General features: G+C 42.3%; 1 protein-coding gene and 1 non-coding gene across 3 annotated transcripts in view; both read right to left on the bottom strand.

Annotated features, from left to right (window-relative positions):
- The window catches only part of fbxo31 (F-box protein 31), a 28,023-nt gene extending 23,750 nt beyond the window's left edge, over window positions 1-4,273 (bottom strand). For both annotated transcript variants that reach the window (XM_029696721.1, XM_029696722.1), the window contains exons 1-2: window positions 3,776-4,273; window positions 94-165 (exon numbers count right to left, since the gene is read on the bottom strand). In XM_029696721.1, coding sequence (XP_029552581.1) covers window positions 94-165; window positions 3,776-4,157 — 454 coding nt within the window. In that variant the 5' untranslated portion in view covers window positions 4,158-4,273. The remainder of the gene's footprint in view (window positions 1-93; window positions 166-3,775) is intronic.
- A 15,725-nt stretch (window positions 4,274-19,998) lies between these two features.
- trnar-acg (transfer RNA arginine (anticodon ACG)) lies at window positions 19,999-20,071 on the bottom strand. Its single transcript has one exon. It is a non-coding gene; the product is annotated as a tRNA-Arg (tRNA).
- Window positions 20,072-20,635: the final 564 nt, after the last annotated feature.

The following is a 20,635-nucleotide window of genomic DNA, read 5'->3' as shown; positions in this document are numbered from 1 at the left end:
GAGTTTTTCCTGGTCAGGTCACAGGGTCTGGTCAGGAAAAACTCTTGGTCCTGATAATAAATGTTTGATGTTTTCAGAAAGAGAGATACTCACGTTTGGCATAGAGCTCCCGACTGGACACACCCACCACCTCCATCTTGCGCAAGTCCTCCCTCATTCCAAACTCTTTGGGAGAGAGATAGAGACCGACAGACAGACAGACAGGCATGTGACAATGAAGGCCAAGGTAGATTGTGACAGTAGCCTAGTCATCAAAGCTACGTGTGCTTTAGCAAACTCCACTCCACTAGCATGACAACAAAATACAGGACTTGGCATGACAATAAAAGCATGATACATGATGGCATGACAATAAAAGCACATTCAGATCTGGCCGCCTAGGCTTATATGAGAAATATGCACATCCCAAATTCCAAAGCGATGCTGACCCAATAATGGATTGGATACTATGAATAAAGGAAGAAATCCAAATCCAATACATGGTATACCAGGCAAATTCAAATCTGGACCTCAACCAGTTCCACTGCTGATTTTCATTATTCCCCTCTAACCAAGGACTGATTTGGACCTGGGACACCAGGTGGGTGTAAGTAATTATCAGGTAGAACAGAAAACCAGCAGTATTCCAAACCTCAAGGCTCGGACTTGAATACCCCTGGCCTGCGTATCTACAGTGAACATATAGCTGGCTTGTTCACCATGTTTACATGATGACTTCGCTACTAGAATGCACGTTGCTCTCAAATGAAAAAATGCCCGTGTACACTACTGCTCCACTTGGCAGATGGCCAAATAGCACAGCCAATAACAGGCTGGTGCGTCTTGTACCCACAAGAACTATGGCTTTCACTGAGAAACCACTCAAGCAAACTTGCATTGGTGAACTACAAGGTTCTTACAAGTTGTAATTTACTTTTTTTATTTGAATTTCAGTTAGATTTCAGACTTGATTTACTTGTTTTCAGTTTGATAAAACCTTTATTTCATTTTTATCTTATTTAGTTTCAAGGTTATGGACAGAAAGTAGCCTATGCAGCATTATTCTAAAATTGATTCAATTATTGTTTTCCTCATCAATCTACACACAATACCCCATAATGACGAAGTGAAAACAGGTTTAGAAATGATTGCAAATATATTAAAAATAAAAAACATGAATATTTACATAAGTATTTAGACCCTTTTCTATGAGACTCGAAATTGAGCTCAGGTACATCCTGTTTCCACTGATCATCCTTGAGATGTTTCTACAACTTGATTGGAATGAATATCGGAATCGGACAATATTAGCTAAAAATGCCAACATCGGTATCGGCCCGATGTATAGTTTACCGCTGATGTGAAAAACCAATGTCAAAGCTGACGTGCATACCTACAGTTGAAGGCGGAAGTTTACATACACCTTAGGCAAATACATTTAAACTCAGTTTTTCACAATTCCTGACATTTAATCCTAGTAAAAATTCCCTGTCTTAGGTCAGTTAGGATCACCACTTTATTTTAAGACTGTGAAATGTCAGAATAATAGTAGAGAATGATTTATTTCAGTTTTTATTCCTTTCATCACATTCCCAGTAGGTCAGAAGATTACATACACTCAATTAGTATTTGGTAGCATTGCCTTTTAAATTGTTTAACTTGGGTCAAACATTTCAGGTAGCCTTCCACAAGCTTCCCACAATAAGTTGGGTGACTTTTGGCCCATTCCTCCTGACAGTGCTGGTGTAACTGAGTCAGGTTTGTAGGCCTCCTTGCTCGCAACCCCCTTTTTCTGTTCTGCCTACAAATTTTCTATATGATTGAGGTCAGGGCTTTGTGACGGCCACTCCAATACCTTGACTTTGTTGTCCTTAAGCCATTTTACCACAACTTCAGAAGTATGCTTGGGGTCATTGTCCATTTGGAAGACCCATTTGCAACCAGATGTCTTGAGATGTTGCTTCAATATAACCACATAATTTTGCCTCCTCATTATGTCATCTATTTTGTTAAGTGCACCAGTCCCTCCTGCAGTAAAGCAACCCCACAACATGATGCTGCCACCCCCATGCTTCACTGTTGGGATGGTGTTCTTCAGCTTGCAAGCCTCCCCCTTTTTCCTCCAAACATAACGGTGGTCATTATGGCCAAACAGTTCTATTTTTGTTTCATCAGACAAGAGGACATTTCTCCAAAAGTACAATCTTTTCCCCATGTGCAGTTGCAAACCATAGTCTGGCTTTTTTATGGCGGTTTTGGAGCAGTGGCTTCTTCCTTGCTGAGCGGCCTTTCAGGTTATGTCAATATATGACTCATTTTACTGTGGATATAAATACTTTACATTTACATTTAGCAGACGCTCTTATCCAGAGCGACTTACAAATTGGTGCATTCACCTTATGATATCCAGTGGAACAACCACTTTACAATAGTGCATCTAAATCTTTTAAGGGGGGGGGGGTTTAGAAGGATTACTTTATCCTATCCCAGGTATTCCTTAAAGAGGTGGGGTTTCAGGTGTCTCCGGAAGGTGGTGATTGACTCCGCTGTCCTGGCGTCGTGAGGGAGCTTGTTCCACCATTGGGGTGCCAGAGCAGCGAACAGTTTTGACTGGGCTGAGCGGGAACTGTGCTTCCTCAGAGGTAGGGAGGCGAGCAGGCCAGAGGTGGATGAACGCAGTGCCCTTGTTTGGGTGTAGGGCCTGATCAGAGCCTGAAGGTACAGAGGTGCCGTTCCCCTCACAGCTCCATAGGCAAGCACCATGGTCTTGTAGCGGATGCAAGCTTCAACTGGAAGCCAATACTTCCACTTTGTAGCTTTCCTCCAGCATCTTCATAAGGTCCATTGCTGCTGTTCTGGGATGGATTTGCACTTTTCGCACCAAAGTACGTTTATCTCTAGGAGACAGAACGCGTCTCCTTCCTGAATGGTATGACGGCTGCGTGGTCCCATGGTGTTTATAATTGAGTACTATTGTTTGTACAAATGAACGTGGTACCTTCAGGCGTTTGGAAATTGCTCCCAAGGACGAACCAGACTTGTGGAGGTCTTGGATTTTCCCATGATGTCACGCAAAGAGGCACTGAGTTTGAAGGTCGGCCTTGAAATACATCCACAGGTACACCTCCAATTGACTCAAATGATGTCAATTAGCCCATCAGAAGCTTCTAAAGCCATGACATCATTTTCTGGAATTTTCCAAGCTGTTTAAAAGGCGCAGTGAACTTAGTGCATGTAAACGTCTGACCCACTGGAATTGTGATACAGTGAATTATAAGTGAAATAATCTGTCTGTAAACAATTGTTGGAAAAATTACTTGTGTGATGCACAAAGTTGATGACCTAACTGACTTGCCAAAACTATAGTTTGTTAACAAGAAATTTGTGGAGTGGTTGAAAAACAATGACTCCAACCTAAGTGTATGTAAACTTCCGACTTCAAGTGTGTTTGACTTCAATTGTGTAGCTAAATGATCCACAGTTTGAACATTTTAACATAATTCCAAATGTCAGCTTTGTCAGAAAAGCAGAAAATGACCTTAACATTTTTTTATCCTTGGTCCTTCAAATTAAACAAAATCAAGTTGGTGGTGTATTCAATATAGGCAATCTCAATAAATAAAACATAAAATGTGAAAAAGGGGCCATGGGGAACCCATACTATAGACTAACTTATGGACCAAATACTGTCAATTAATTCCTGTTTGATAAAACGTCACATTTCGCATAGGATATGATAGCAGCGAATTAATGATTTTTCTATCTGAAATTACAAGGAGCGATCACTATTATTTACCCTCCGTGCATCGCCTTCTCCAGATGGTTTCCGTGTTGAGAATTTGCCTGATTTTCTTGCAGACGAGGGCCAGGTTTGGTAGCTCCGTGCCCGGGAGCGATGAGAATACTTCCACCAAAAGCTCTGGGGGCAGATCCAACAGAGACTGCGGGTTCGGTGGTCCGGTGCTTGCACTGTCAGCAGCGGCTTCATGGGCCACACTCGGCCTTGCCGCGGCAGAGTTTTCCGCGCCGCCGGTGACGGATTGTGTCTCACCCACAATCCGCTCCCCTTCCTCCTCGTCCATATCGGAGTCGCTTCCCTGGTCCTGTTGATTATGCCGCTGTCGCCGCCTGCACCTCCGAGACTGACCCACTCCGCAGAGCCTGGCACACACAGCCATCCGCAGTAGTCACCAACGGGATAACATTACAACAGAATGTTTAGTTATACAAATCGTTGACATTACTGCACCACAACAACCGCAGTATCGACAACCTCCCTGTCCAAGCTTGCCTGGGCGGAAACACGTGACGCAAAGTCGACGTATCTTCTTCTTAGGTATAATGGCGTTCGCAACAATTATAGGTGCATTCCGCCACCTACTGTACAGGTTTTTAATAAAGATCCCAAATGTAAAAAAATGCGGGGCAAAATTGTTTAAATAATAATAATATATATAGAAAAAAGAATCCATACAAACTATCCATAACAACATTTTTAATTCAACTAAATCAGCCTGCTTTTCTGTTCCAATCAGGTCCCAACACAGGTTCAGAAAGATCCTGCAATGGGGGGACATTTCCTGGTGACAGTAGTCCTTGCTCTAGATGGATAAAAACCTGTTTTGGCATGGACATTGCCATTGAGGGCATCCACTATTTAAAGTAGTCAACTGGGTGGGCCTCCTATCGGTGAAGGAAGGATCACATGATACCATTCGGGATATCAGGAGGGATCAGCCAATGAATTATACTCAGCCAATGAATTATACTCAATTTGAATGGCCCTCCAACTGGTAATTACTAGTGGCAGGGCGGGTCCTCCCATTAGGCAAGATTCGCACTTGAATTTTGTGAGTCATTTTGGCAATTGGGCGCCTCCAGCGCCCCTAATCGGCTACTACATTGCCGGCGGCTCATAGCCATTGATGCAGTTCCCACCCCCTTCCCATTCCTGCTTCTCCAAAGTTCACTCCCACTATCCTTGGTAGCGATGGTGATATGTGTGTGTTTTTATGGGATTATCCAATTGTGAAACATTAATAAAAATGAATCTGCCAATTAAACTATTGTACTGTTTTTTAATGTTTGTATGTGAGGAAGACAATTAGTGATTAAGGCAGTAGCCTAACCTAGCCTGTTAGCGTTAGCTAGCTACCAGTGGAAATCATTTCAGCTAAAAGTAATCTATAGAGAATGAAATGATAAAATATACAGACCACAAATTCCAAATTGGCTATACTCAAACTCTTTAACATCATCCTCAGCTCTGGCATCTTCCCCAATATTTGGAACCAAGGACTGATCACCCCAACCACAAAAGTGGAAACAAATTTGACCCCAATAACTACCGTGGGATATGCGTCAGCACCCTTGGGAAAATCCTCTGCATTATCATTAACAGCAGATTCGTACATTTCCTCAGCGAAAACAATGTACTGAGCAAATGTCAAATTGGCTTTTTACCAAATTATCATACAACAGACCACGTATTCACCCTGCACACCTTAATTGACAAACAAACAAACCAAAACAAAGGTAAAGTCTTCTCATGCTTTGTTGATTTCAAAAAAGCTTTTGACTCAATATGGCACGAGGGCCTGCTATACAAATTAATGGAAAGTGGTATTGAGCGAAAAACATACGACATTAAAAAATCCATGTACACAAACAACAAGTGTGCGGTTAAAATTGGCAAAAAACACACACATTTCTTTCCACGTGAGAAAGGGATGCAGCTTAAACCCCACCCTATCAACTAATTGGCGAGGGCACTAGAACAGACTGCAGCACCCAGCCTCACCCTACTAGAATCTGAAATAAAATGTCTGTTTGCTGATGATATGGTGCTTTTGTCCCCAACCAAGGAGGGCCTACAACAGCACCTAGATCTTCTGCACAGATTCTGTCAGACCTGGGCCCTGACACTAAATCTCAGTAAGACAAAAATAATCGTGTTCCAAAAAAGGTCCAGTTCTCAGGACCATGAATACAAATTCCATCTAGACACTTGCCCTAGAGCACACAAAAAACTATACATACCTTGGCCTAAACATCAGCGCCACAGGTAACTTCCACAAAGCTGTGAACGATCTGAGAAACAAGGCAAGAAGGGCCTTCTATGTCATTAAAAGGAACATAAAATTCGACATACCAATTAGGATCTTGCTAAAAATACTTGAATCAGTTACAGAACCCATTGCCCTTTATGGTTGTGAGGTCTGTTGTCCGCTCACCAACCAAGAATTCACAAAATGGGACAAACACCAAACTTAAACTCTGCATACAGTATTCTGCAAAAATATCCTCTGTGTACAACGTAAAACACCAAATAATACAGAATTAGGCCGACACCCGCTAATGATCAAAATCCAGAAAAGAGTTGTTAAATTCTACAACCATCTAAAAGGAAGCAATTCCCAAACCTTCCATAACAAAGCCATCACCTACAGAGAAATAAACCTGGAGAAGAGTCCCCTAAGCAAGCTGGTCCTGGGGCTCTGTCCACAAACACAAACAGACCCCACAGAGCCACAGGACAGCAACACAATTAGACCCAACCAAATCATGAGAAAACAAAAAGATAATTACTTGACACATTGGAAAGAATTTACAGAAAAACAGACCAAACTAGAATGCTATTTGGCCCTAAACAGAGAGTACACAGTGGCAGAGGAAATCTTTGACTATGTACAGACTCAGTGAGCATAGCCTTGCTATTGAGAAAGGCCGCCGTAGTCAGACCTGGCTCTCAAGAGAAGACAGGCTATGTGCCCACTGCCCACAAAATGAGATGCAAACTGAGCTGCACTTCCTAACCTCCTACCAAATGTATGACCATATTAGAGACACATATTTCCCTCAGATTACACAGATCCCCCAAAGAATTAGAAAACAAATCCAATTTTGATAAACTCCCATATCTATTGGTTGAAATGCCACGGTGTGTAATCACAGCAGCAAGATTTGTGATCTGATGCCTCACGAAAAGGGCAACCAGTGAAGAACAAACACCATTGTAAATACAACTTATATTTATGTTTATTTATTATCCATTTTGTACTTTAACTATTTGCACATCATTACAACACTGTATATATTTATTATTTTGGAACTTTTGTAAGTGTAATGTTTACAGTTAATTTTTGGAAATTGAAATTGAATTGATTTGCAACCAAATTTGCTACCATGTCTAAGAGACAAAAACTATCAGGAAGCGAACATAAAAAACGAATGAGAAAAGAGGCATAATCTCTAAACCAAAGAGATTCGCTGAGGAAATGTCTCAGCATGCAGTAAGGGCCATCAACCGGTGTGGAGAACAACAAGCCTCCGAGAACAGGCCATTCATTTGCAGAGACTGACGAGCCCCGGTTCGCTGGTTCTAGCAGCGAAGAGGGCTAACCGGAGGAGTCCGAGCCATCCACTTCCACCGATGATGACAGCTCTCTGGGTGCACAAGAACAGGTGGCCGCACCAGGCCTAGCCACACCTCTAAACAATGCCAGCGGAGCCGGAGACGCTACTATCTGGGACACGGACTCAGATTCATTGCTCCACGTCCCCAGTAACAGTTGTGCTGCTGCTAAATCCAAATCCCAGACAAAAATATAAAAGATCCCGGTGAGTGACCATAAGATATGAATGGATCTTTACGGGATATGTTAGTGCCGGCTGGGCCATATCAGCATAAAGAGGGGAATTTCCCAAGAGATGAGGCGCAACAAATATTTCAGTGGCCAACTACAACAGGAGCATGGCGAACAGAGAGAAGGTGGAGAGACCATAGCTCATCTATTCCAATCAAAACGATGCAGCCTTCTGTTTTTGCGGTAAACTTTTTTCACACGGTCAGGGATGGAACCAGGGACTGGAATAATATGTGCCACCCCCTCAGCTCGCATGAGAAGTTGCATGATAGTTTCCAGAGGTGGAAGGAGCTGGAGATCAGGCTGGTGTCCAAGCAACTCAGATGATTTGATTTCAGGACCATGGACAGCCCCGGATGCCCGAAGAGACGCTCCAATGGCAGCAGGAACTGCAGAGGCTCATAGCCCTGATATGCGTAATGGCCACCGAGAACATTGCGCTGTGTGGGCCACCGACAGGCTGAACGAGCCAAATAATAGGAACTTTCTGAAGTTCCCATAGGGCGGCGCGCAATTGGACCAGCGTCGTCCGGGTTTGGCCGAGGTAGGCCGTCATTGTAAATAAGAATTTGCTCTTAACTGACTTGCCTAGTTAAATAAAGGTTAAATTACAAAATGTATAATAATAATAATTAAGTTTATGGAAAACCTGGGTATCTTTGATGGAATCATGAAGGCGCATGTAAGGAGAGTGCACTCCAAAGAAACACATGAGCACTACCTCTGTAAAATAATCCAGAACGAAATCATTGCCATGCTGGCAGAAGACTGAAATCCAGCAGACAGCGTGCAGTGAGCTAAAAGCAGTCAAAAATGTTTCTATAATTTTGGACTGCACGCCAGACGAGCAAAACTAGCAGATGACCAATGGTGGTGCGTTTTGTTAAAACTGAGAATGATGGGTCAGTGAGCACGAGGGAGCACTTCCTGGAATTTAGTGAACTGCTTGACACAACAGGGGCGGGCATGACCGAGTTGCTCATCTCAAAACTACAGGAACATGGCATTGCCAACATGAGAGGGCAGGGGTATGACAACGGGGAGAATATGAGGGCAGTGGCGGAACTAGAGTTTTCTACATGGGGTGGCCAAGGTTACTTCAGGCGGTCCATAAACCATGACAGAAAATTAGTCTGTAACCCTAACCTGGCATCTAAGGAGCATGAATGAATCCTATGATTGCTGATTAGAGGTAGAAGTGATAATTCACTTAACCTGGAGTTCTTCAATGTGGCAGACAGTGTGGTCCAAAAGGGTTACATCACTAGAATTCTTTAACATACTATGAATAGTCAGTGTCTCTACCTCGGAACTGCAGCTCCATTTCTTTCTTTCTCTCTCTCACACACACACACACACACACACACACACACACACACACACACACACACACACACACACACACACACACACACACACACACACACACACACACACACACACACACTGTACTCACATACTGGAGAGACTTGGGTCACTCAGTTTTCATGAATATATAATCTGGGTCTATAAGTGTTGAACATCCAAAATATTTTCAGAAAATAAAGCTCAAGCATCAAGGAGATAAGATAGCATGTTTGTTACATAAATTGCATAGTTTATTTACAAAAAAGTACATTTACAAAAAAACACACTGCAATTTGACATATCAAGCAAAAATGGACTTCAAAAATATAATAAATGTTGGTGCCATCAATATTATAATGTTACAGTATCATATTTATGCTCATATATATCATGTTAACTAATAGCAAAGAAAAGTTTTGGAATTGGCCTGATCAAGACCAAATTAAATCTGTGTGGCATGATACCCTTTGGATTTATCATTTTAGAATGTCAGCGTACTAGCTTGTGCCGGTTTTAATCATGACCAGAGGGACCGCCTTAGTGTCAAATTATCATAGGTAGATTTAAAACTGCATAATTCTGCGGTTCTGGTGAGAACTGGCAAAATGTTTCACAAACTCATCCATGTTGAGGGAGCGTATGTCACGTCCTGGCCAGTATAAGGGTTAATTAGTATTGTAGTTTGGTCAGGACGTGGCAGAGGGTATTTGTTTTATGTGGTTCTGGGTGTTGTATGAGTTAGGAGGGCATTTGATTTAGTATTCCGGGGTTTTGGGCACTGGGTGAGTTTCATGAATTCTATGTTGAGTCTAGTGTGTCGTTTTTTATGTTTGGTTAATTGGGGTTGGGACTCTCAGTTGAAGGCAGGTGTTGTCTATCTGCCTTTGATTGAGAGTCCCATATATTAGGGTGTGTTTGTTATTTGTGGGTGATTGTTCTGGGTTTCGCCTTGTGCCTTACCAGACTGTTTTTTGTTGATCGTTCGTGTTTTTGTTATTTTTGTACGTTCATTTTGTAGTTAATAAAAGTCAAGATGAGCCTGCACATACCTGCTGCATTTTGGTCCTCCTTAACCAACGACAACCGTGACAGCGTACCCTCGACTCAACACTGAGAATTCCGAGGTGACTTAACCTGTCATCAACCATTGTTGTTCTAAGGTGGGTTTTAATCAGTTTTAAAGCTGAGAAGCTTCTCTCGCAAGAAGCACTGTTGACTGGTGTAACAACAGAAATCTTACAAATTAAAAAATAGCTCACGGAAGACCTCTAAGGTTCTGGAAACACAAAGTCAAGGAGAGTAGACGGTCTGTCCCTTCCACTTTCCTCTCTCCTATCAAGAAGCCACTTGGTTTGATGAACCTCATGTTTGAGGTCCTCTAAATCTGACTCAAAGGTCTGAGCAAAGGCAAACAAACGCTCCTCATTCAAGAATGTTATACTCTTTGGGTTGAGAGACTGGACCCCTTGCATTATATCACACAATACTTCTTTGAAAAACGCCTTTGCAGCTCAGCTGTGAGACTGTCAAGCACCTGTTAAAAGATAGCTCTTTGGAAGCTCTCACCATCACTTTGGTCACTATTTGTCTGTCCGACAGTGCTCATCATCAATGAGTCGTGAAATCTTAAGCGTGTTTTAGGCACTGTTTGTACACTTATTTTGCAATGCTCTGCAATCTCTACAACCTCTTTCCATAGCTCTCCAAAGTAACCCTAACTTCTGTAGTCATGTAATGTGTCTGTAAGGGAACCTACTAGATCCACAGCCCTTGCTAGGTCAAGAGAGCTTGATTGGAGCATGTCAGAAAGACATTTGGCATCACCAAGCACTTTACAAAAGGTAACCAAAAGCCCTATGAAATGTAAATCTGAGAAAGAAGGCCCCTTGCCTCCACTGATCTATTACCACTATTTTCAAGTGTGATATCCTGTAACACTCTCAGAACTGCTGGAAGCCTGTCCCTCAGATTACGGCATGCCATGCATGCCTACCTTACATCCGTAAGTCTCTGTAGTTCCCTGGGCTGCTGCTGTGGATATAACTCTTTCTGAACTGCAAGCCACTTGAGATGAACGTACGAGCCAGATACAAAGTTATAAAGCTTCAGCAGGAGAGCAAAAAAGTTAATTTCCTCAGGCACTGATTTTACAGCATCGACAAGAACGAAATCCAAACAATGTGCATTACAGTGCACATAAAATGCAAATCTTGCACTGTTTTTAATCAGTGTAGACACACCAGAATGCTTTCCGCTCATGACGGATGCGCCCCACAAGATTATTTCTGTGGTACAGACCATGTTTTCAAGGCAATCAATTATCATTTTTGTGAGACCTGCTGCATCTAAGCTTTCAGCTGACTGAAAGTGTAAAAAGCTTTTGTGGATGGCCCCGTTGTAATAGTACCTCACAACTAAAGACATTTGTTCTTTTTTCTTTAAATATTTGGTTTCACCTGCAATTACACAAAAAACTTCACTTTCTTTTACTTCTCTTATTATTTGACTTTGTACCATCTCAGCTCAGCCCCCAAGAAAATCCTTCTGGATTTGGTGGCTTGTGTACTGAGCATTGCCATATGCATTCATCCTTTTCTCTATGAGAGGGTCATTCTTTGCTATTTCTTCTAAGATTGTCAAAAAATTGCCCTTGTGAGAGTCATCAGACTCTCGATGACCTCTCTGCGCTATATTTTGAAGATTGGTTGGAGATATCCCTCCAGTGGTGTGGAGGCTGTGCTTTGGCAAAGTGGGTGGGGTTATATCCTACCTGTTTGGCCCTGTCCGGGGGTTTCATCGGATGGGGCCACAGTGTCTCCTGACCCCTCCTGTCTCAGCCTCCAGTATTTATGCTGCAGTAGTTTATGTGGCGGGGGGCTAGGGTCAGTCTGTCACATCTGGAGTATTTCTCTTGTCTTTTCCAGTGTCCTGTGTGAATTTAAATATGCTCTCTCTAATTCTCTCTTTCTCTTTCTTTCTTTCTCTCTCTCGGAAGACCTGAGCCCTAGGACCATGCCTCAGGACTACCTGGCTTGATGACTCCTTGCTGTCCCCAGTTCACCTGGCCGTGCTGCTGCTCCAGTTCCAACTGTTCTGCCTGCAGCTATGGAACCCTGACCTGTTCACCGGACGTGCTACCTGTCCCAGACCTGTTGTCCCAGACCTGCTGGAACCCTGACCTATTCACCGGACGTGCTACCTGTCCCAGACCTGCTGTTTTCAACTCTCTAGAGACAGCAGGAGCGGTAGAGATACTCTCAAAGATCGGCTATGAAAAAGCCAACTGACACTTACTCTTGTGTTACTGACTTGTTGCACCCTCGACAACTACTATGATTATTATTATTTGACAATGCTGGTCATTTATGAACATTTGAACATCTAGGCCATATGCTGTTATAATCTCCACCCGGCACAGCCAGAAGAGGACTGGCCACCCCTCATAGCCTGGTTCCTCTCTAGGTTTCTTCCTAGATTTTTGCCTTTCTAGGGAGTTTTTCCTAGCCACCGTGCTTCTACACCTGCATTGCTTGCTGTTTGGGGTTTTAGGCTGGGTTTCTGTACAGCACTTTGTGATATCAGCTGATGTAAGTACAGTTTTCCTCCACTTTCTTTTTCCGGTCTTCATTTCTGACATCTAACATTGATGAGTTGCTGTCAATAGCCCTTATTCTGATTCCAAACATACATAGCATTGATATGATGCTCTGCCTTCGAATGGAGCTTAAACCCAGAATCTTTAAACATTGCCCTTTTCCAGTTACAAAAACCTGACTGTGATGTGAAGGCAGATTCAGGTGTATTGGGAAGAGAAAAATGCCTACAGGCGAAACAATAAGTCGAATTTTGACTTACAGAATATTCAAGCCATGAATTGTCCTTATACCAGGAGCTGTTGAAAGCCCTTTTCCTAGTACCATGCTGAGTTCTGGGAAATGTTTTCAAACACGGCTGTACAGGACCCTCTTCTCTGGATCTTGAAATGTCTGACATACACGATAATGTGCCGTATCTCTATGGAAATGTATAATTTAAGGATCCACAAGATTAGATACTAACAGCTGCTAACTAAGATGTGTTGTTTAAAGTATAGGCCTGGCCTGCCATTGGGTCCTTTTGAAACAGAAGTCTGATATCTCTCTCTTTCTTTTCATGTTTAATGGACCCTATGCAAAAATAAAAAAATGTATGGTTACATCTAAGCATCCAGTTACCCACATTTTAGTCGAATCTCAATCTTAATTACAAATCCCCATTATCATAACTGTACATTAAAATCAACTACTAGCCTAAGTTACTAGTTAGATCATTGCTAGCCCTACTCTGCAATAAATAACTTAGCTGGCTATAATTTCTTGCTCCTTTACGATAGCAAACAGGCTACCTGCAAATTGTGGTAATCTTTTGAGTAACGTCAAGAAAGCCAGTCAATTGATTATTGACAAGTTTTTGATACATTTTTGATAAACAGGTCAACATAGAAATGGATCTATAACAGTTAGGATCCGCTTGAGCTCCCCCTAGTGTTGTGTTGTCTCTCTTGTAGCGATGTGTGTTTTGTCCAATATTTTTATTTTTAATCCCAGCCCCCATCCCTGCAGGAGGCCTTTTGCCTTTTGGTAGGCTGTCATTGTAAATAACAATAATTTGTTCTTAACTGACTTGCCTAGTTAAATGAAGGTTAAAAAAAGAAGGGGTAAAAAGAAGGGGGGGGGGAGTGTCTGTCTGGGTGGAAAGGTAACTTTCGAAAGTGCCCTGCTTAGATTCATAAGATGTAGTTATTTGCAAACAGTGTTGCAAACAAGACACTCTAGTTTGACATTGGAGAAATACGGTAAGAATGCCAATTTCTCTGTCCATTCTTCGCTGAAACTTCTATTTTCATTATCCATCTGTCTTTTGAGACTGTTTCAGCCCAACATTTTCATTTGATTGCAAGCTGTTTAACCCCAATCAACACACACAGAAAGATAAAAAACGAATTTAATAGAGACATTGGTGATTTTATCAATGTAATCCGATGTAAAATATTAGGCTATGTTATTGACATTGAACTGATTATATAGCTTACTAACCAGATGTGTTAAAAATTGGCCCAAGGCCAGAACTATTGCCAACCCCTGCTATACATAGTTTAGCAGGGATAGGAAGAGGCGGCAGTTTTTTGTCTTGCGTAGGGCAGAAGAGCTTTCAGGACCAGGCCTGACTAGTGGGAAAGGTGTTTACCATTCTTGAGCTACGACTTACATTTACATTTTAGTCATTTAGCAGACACTCTTATCCAGAGCGACTTACAGTAGTGAATGCATACTTTTTATACATTTTTTCCACCCGTACTGGTCCACCGTGGGAATCGAACCCACAACCCTGGCGTTGCAAACACCATGCTCTACCAACTGAGCCACACGGGATTTCTCCTACATGGTGACCTCTGACTTCATCTACTAACGAAATTACCTTGATAAGAGCATGTTCAGCAATTAAATGCAACTACAAAACTACATTTTTAAAAAGTAGTCTATTCATATGGTTTTTGAACACTATAATTGGTTTACAGGCCTGATAGCTGTACTTTTAGTTGATGGTTTGCACAGCTTGTTGTTCATTAGTCGTTTAGGCGTTTCTCAACAAGTTCATAGCACGTGAATGCATCCAACTGGTATTTATGACTTCACAACTGGTAAATTCCCACCTCCCACTTGTAGCTCAGGGATGAAAGACAAGTTTCCGACTACTAATTACCAGTTGGAGGGCCGTTCAAATAGATATTTCCCAGTCATGTGGTAAACGTAGAGAATGAGAGATATATATTCTTTATATATGTCCCGTTATGGCATCTGTGAGTGCACAGGCAGCGCCATTAAGACATCTCCATTTTGAAGTAGTACATTTTTTGCCCTTCTACTACTTCTATGAGTTGGCAAACAAACTGAATGGGAGCATACTGCCATCTAGAGCGTGTTGTTTGAACAGGTATAAAACCAAGGATGGCCAATTACTGCCATCTACAGTTATGGAATGTTTGCTCAAGAGTATAATTCATTGGCTGATCCCTTCTGATTACCCGGCTGGAATCATGTGATCCTTCCTTCACCCATAGGAAGTCCCACCCAGCTGATTACTTTTAAATGGTGAAGCCCTCAATGGCAATGCCCGTGGACACCAAAGAAGAAGAAAGGCGATGTCCATGTCAAAACGGGTTTTATCCATCTAGAACAGAGTTTCCCAACTGGCGCCCCCCCCCCCCCCCAAAAAAAAAGAATTCCCACACACAATAAGAAAGATAACCAGAGCTTTCGGAAAGTATTCAGACCCCTTGACTTTTCCACATTTTGTTATGTTACAGCCTTATTCTAAAATGTATTTCAAAAAATAATAATCCTCATCAATCTACACACAATACCCCATCTCTGTACTTTGCTCCGTTCACCTTTCCCTCGATCCTGACTAGTTGCACAGTCCTTGTCGCTGAAAAAAATGCTGCCATCACTATGCTTCACTGTAGGGATGGTGCCAGGGTTCTTCCAAACGTGACGCTGCAGATTAGCTTCAGATTGTAAAACAGAGTAAGATAATTTGATCTTTGGAAACAAGTGCTTTCATAAATGCATGGTGGGCCTCGTTTTGCTGGAGCAGTGTAAATGAAGCTTTATGCTAATGACCCTACCTTAACGAATTTTGTTTATTTCCATATCGAATTTATTTATTTCGTCAACACCTAGAGTGGCTTCTTTTCTTTGCTGTGGTGCTGCATCGCAGTCAGCGAAGTTTTCTCTCGGTAGCTGTCCATGGTCCTGGAATCAAATAATTTGAGTTAGCTTGGACACCAGCCTGATCTCCAGCTCATTCAACCTCTGGAAACGATTTAGGGGGTCATGCGACTTTTCATGCGAGCTGAGGAGGTGGCACAGATTCTTCCAGTCCCTGATTCCATCCCTGACACGCGCAGAATTGCACTCATGTGAAAAATAATTGCCGCAAAAACAGAAGGCTGCATCGTTTTGCTTGGAATAGACAAAGCATCGGTCTCTCCACTCTCTCTCGGTTCGCCATCCTCCTATTGTAGTGGGCCACCGAAAACTTTCGTTGCCCCTCATCTCTTGGGAAATACCCCTCCTTATGCTGATGTGGTCCAGCCAGCACTAACATATCCCGTAAAGATCCGTTCATATATTGTGTCCACTCACCGGGATCTTATATGTTTTTTGTTTGGGAGTCCGATTTAGCAGCATCTCCGTCACCCGGGACGGGGAGCGACGAATCTGAGTCTGGGTCCAAGATAGCAGGGTCTTCGCCGGCATTGTTTAGAGGTGTGGCTAGGCCTGGTGCGACCACCTGCTCTTGTCCAGCCAGAGAGCTGTCATCATCGGTGGAAGTGCATGGCTCAGACTCTTCAGGTTTGCCCTCTTCGCTGCTAGAATCAACGAACGTGGGCTCGTCGTTCTCGGCGAATGAATGGCCTGTTCTCGTAGGCTTGTCATTCTCCACACCGGCTGATGGAAATTGCTGCACGCTGAGAAATTTCACCAGCGAATTTCTTTGGTTTATAGATTGTGCCTCTTTTCTCGTAGTTTAAAAAAAAAAAAAAAATTCTCTTAGACATGGTAGCAAATTGTTTCAAATCTCTAAAGATTACTTTTACCTAAAATTATATTCACTAGTAGTAGCTAGCTAACGTTAACAGGCTAGGTTAGGTTACTGCCTTAATCACTAATCGTCTTCCTCACACACAAACATAGAAGAAAAATACAATAATTTAACTGGCGGATTCATTTTTATGAATGTTTCACAATTGGATAATCCCATATGAACCATGAACTACAACGCCCGCGTCACCATGGCTACCAATGATAGCGGGAGTGAATTTCGAGAGAAGCGGGAATGGGGTGGGGGCGGGAACTGCATCAACGCTATGAGCTGGTGGTTGGGTGCCGCGGGCGGTGTAGTAGCCGATCAGGGGCGCCGGAGGGCGGCAGTCAATTGTCAAAATGCCGCCCAAATTCAAGTCTCATAGCAAAGGGTCTGAATACTTATGTATATAAGGCAGTCCTTCTCAAATAGTGGGGCGCGCCCCCCTGGGGGGGCTCGGAGCGATGCCAGGGGGGGCGCGTGACCCCGGGGAACACGCTTAGATATGAAGTGCAGATAACAAACCCTTAAGAGACACCATGGAAAAATATTTAACAGGGATGAGAAGAAAGGCGGAGAGAGACGGAGATAATGAGACAAACGTAAGTCTCCCGAAAGCTAAGACGAGGAAATATGACGAAGCGTATGTCGCGCTTGGCTTCACTGTGACTACGGTGGGAGACGAGGAAAGACCGGTATGTTTACTGTGTCTAAAAATGTTGGCAGCGGACTGCGTGAAGCCAAATAAATTAAGGCGTCACTTAAAGACATTACACCCCAATCACGCTGATAAGCCGCTTGAGTTTTTTCAGCGAAAACGTGCCGAATATTGTCAACAATCGTCCCGCTTTGTGAATGCTACTTCAGTAAACCAGCGAGCACTGTTAGCATCATATAAGGTGGCGTACCAAATTGCTCAGTGCAAAAAACCCCACTCCATAGCAGAGGAGCTGATACTGCCTGCAGCATTAGACATAGTCTCTGTCATGCTGGATGACGCAAGTGCTGCAAAAATAAAAACTATCCCTCTGTCCAATGACACTGTCGCCAGACGTATAAATGACATTGCTAACGATATTAAAGAACAGCTGGTAGATAAACTCAAAGACAAACGTTTTGCCTTACAGTTCGATGAAGCAACTGACAGCAACAAAGACTGTTTGTTTATCGCTTATGTACGTTTTGACATGACAAACTCCCTGTGTGAGGATCTACTTTTTTGTAAATATGTCAGAGACAGAGCCACAGCTGAAGAGCTATTCAAAATGCTGGACTGCTTCCTGACTGAGAATTGGCTAAAGTGGGAGAACTGCATTGGTGTTTGCAGTGATGGTGCACAGACCATGGCAGGGATGAGAAAAGGACTTCGGGCACTCATCAAGAAGGCCTCACCTAATGCTGAGTGGACACACTGTGTTATACACAGAGAAGCACTGGCATCAAGGCACCTTTCCTCTGAATTAAGTGAGGTTATGACTGACATTGTAGGTGTAGTCAATTTTATAAAGACCAGACCACTAAAAACAAGAGTCTTCTCTGCTATCTGTGAGGAGATGGGAGCTGAACATCAAGCTGTGCTGTTTCACAGTGAAGCAAGGTGGCTGTTCACCAGGAAAAGTCTTGTCCCGAGTTTTTGAGCTCAGAGAGCAGATAAGAATGTTTTTGGAGCAGGAGCACAAGTATGACATCACAGAAAAATGTAGTGATGAGAACTTCCTGGCAAAACTGGCCTACCTGAGTGACATATTTGGAAAGCTAAATGAACTAAATCTACAGCTTCAAGGGAAAGATAAACACCTCCCTCAGGTCACAGACAAGATCAGCTCTTTCACTCGAAAGCTTGCAATGTGGGGCAGGCGACTTGATGAAGGAAATACTGATTCATTCGAGAACCTGCATGAATTTGTTGACACTACTGACTATGATGCCACCTCAGTGATTCCATATATTAAGGAGCATATTTAATCACTGATGGGATTCTTTAAAAAGTACTTCCCTGAAAACAGTTCCCAATATGACTGGGTGAGAGATCCTTTCAATGCACCAGCTCCAACTGGTTTCAGCTCTGCAGAGGAGGACCAGTTCATTGATATGACGTCTGACTCCACATTGAGACTGAGGTTCACATCACAGACACTGAGTGAATTCTGGCTGAGTGTAGAGAGGCAGTATCCACTCTTAGGGCAGAGGGCCATGGGCATTCTTCTTCCTTTTGCAACATCTTATCTTTGTGAGACTGGCTTCTCTGCTGTTGCTGCACTGAAGACCAAGTACAGGTCCCAGCTAAACATTGAGCAGGAGCTGAGAGTTGCAGTATCATGCTTCAAACCCCGCTTCGAAAAGCTGTGCTCTGCAAAACGTGCTCATTGTAGCCATTAATCCTGACTTCCTCATTTTGATAAAAAAAAATAAATCAGCACAAATTGTTTTATTCATTTTTGTTTTATAGGTCAAAATGTTTCATATATTGTGCTCCTGAGTTAATGTTGCTGATCAATTTGAATTTATTATTATTTATTGATTATATTTAATTTTATTTTTCAGTATCAAATGGTCAAAAAATGTTTACAGTTTAAATAAGGGTTTAATTTTTTTTTAAATTTCAGGCAAATTGATGCACTTGAAGTCTTTTCTGTTACAAACAAAAAAAAACAATGTTAATAAAGTTATTCTTTGTTGTAAGTTGATCTATATTTCTTTCTTTTTTATTTTTCTTTAATGTTAATAAGGATACAATGTTATGCAGAGGTGTACTTATAACAATTTTATAGACAAATGATACTATTTACAGTCGCGGCGGAGAGTTGGGGGGGGCACGAAATGTTTACTTCTTCCTAGGGGGGGCGTAACAGAAAATAATTGAGAAGCACTGATATAAGGTATTTCTGTTTTTTATTTTTAATAAATTTGCAAACATTTCTAAAACCCTTAGTTTTTATGGGGTATTGTGTGTAGATTGATGAGAATTAAAAACATGTTTTAATACATTTTAGAATAAGGCTGTACCTTTACAAAATGTGGAAAAAGGGAAGAGGTCTGAATACTTTCCAAATGCACTGTATGTGATCGTATACAAACGTAAGCAAGGTTTGAAATTCTTATGTTTTAGTCAAATGTTATATCTGTTTGACCTACTTTGGCCAATTTTTAGTCTACAAATTATTTGTAATTATGTCCCGGCCCCTGACCATCCGCTCAAGAAAAAAACCGACCCACGGCTGAATCTAGTTGATGATCCCTGATCGAGAGTCCTCTGAAGCAATGGTCGTAAATGTCCACTTAATTACGAACGCAGCATTACATACGGGACTTCTCAATGCATATATCAGTTATATGAAGTTATATCATATAACTTGTGTCTAAATTAAATTAACCTACATGGATGGATGGAAAAATTCGAGCCAGCCAGGAGTCGAACCTAGAATCTTCTGATCCGTAGTCAGACGCGTTATCCATTGCGCCACTGGCCCACTGCACTTCGCTATAACTCTCCTCAAAATATACCACTGTAATAATACATTACGTCATCATGTCAGCCTCATTCATTCCGATCAAATCAAATTGTATTGGTCACATACAGAATTAGCAGATGTTAATGCGAGTGAGGCGAAATGCTTGTGTTTCTAGTTCCGACAATGCAGTAATATCTACCAAATTCACAGCAACTACCTTATACACTCCAAATGAACAATAGTTTATTTCTGGAAAAGGTCGCCTGTCGAGCTCGCAAAACTTTGATGAGATGGAGACTGCCTCACTTGCTTTGGCAATGTTAACATATGTTTCCCATGCCAATAAAGCCCCTTGAATTGACTGCCGATGGCTAGGTAGCTAGCTAGCTAACGTTAGTGCAACAGGTGGGCAGGTGTTGAACGGTTTCCAGCATCACCTCTTCCTATGACGGTGTTGACCGAACTTCGTAGCTTGCAAGCGGGAAAACATTTTCATATATCTTCTGCTAACGTTACCTTCCTTGTCACGGTCAGATAAATTATCCAGCTAACACAACATGGGAATATGCATATTTCACTAAT

The sequence above is a fragment of the Salmo trutta genome, chromosome 17, assembly GCF_901001165.1.
Source record: "Salmo trutta chromosome 17, fSalTru1.1, whole genome shotgun sequence".
NCBI classification, from domain to species: Eukaryota; Metazoa; Chordata; class Actinopteri; order Salmoniformes; family Salmonidae; genus Salmo; species Salmo trutta.
This window is presented reverse-complemented; position numbering and strand designations above follow the sequence as displayed.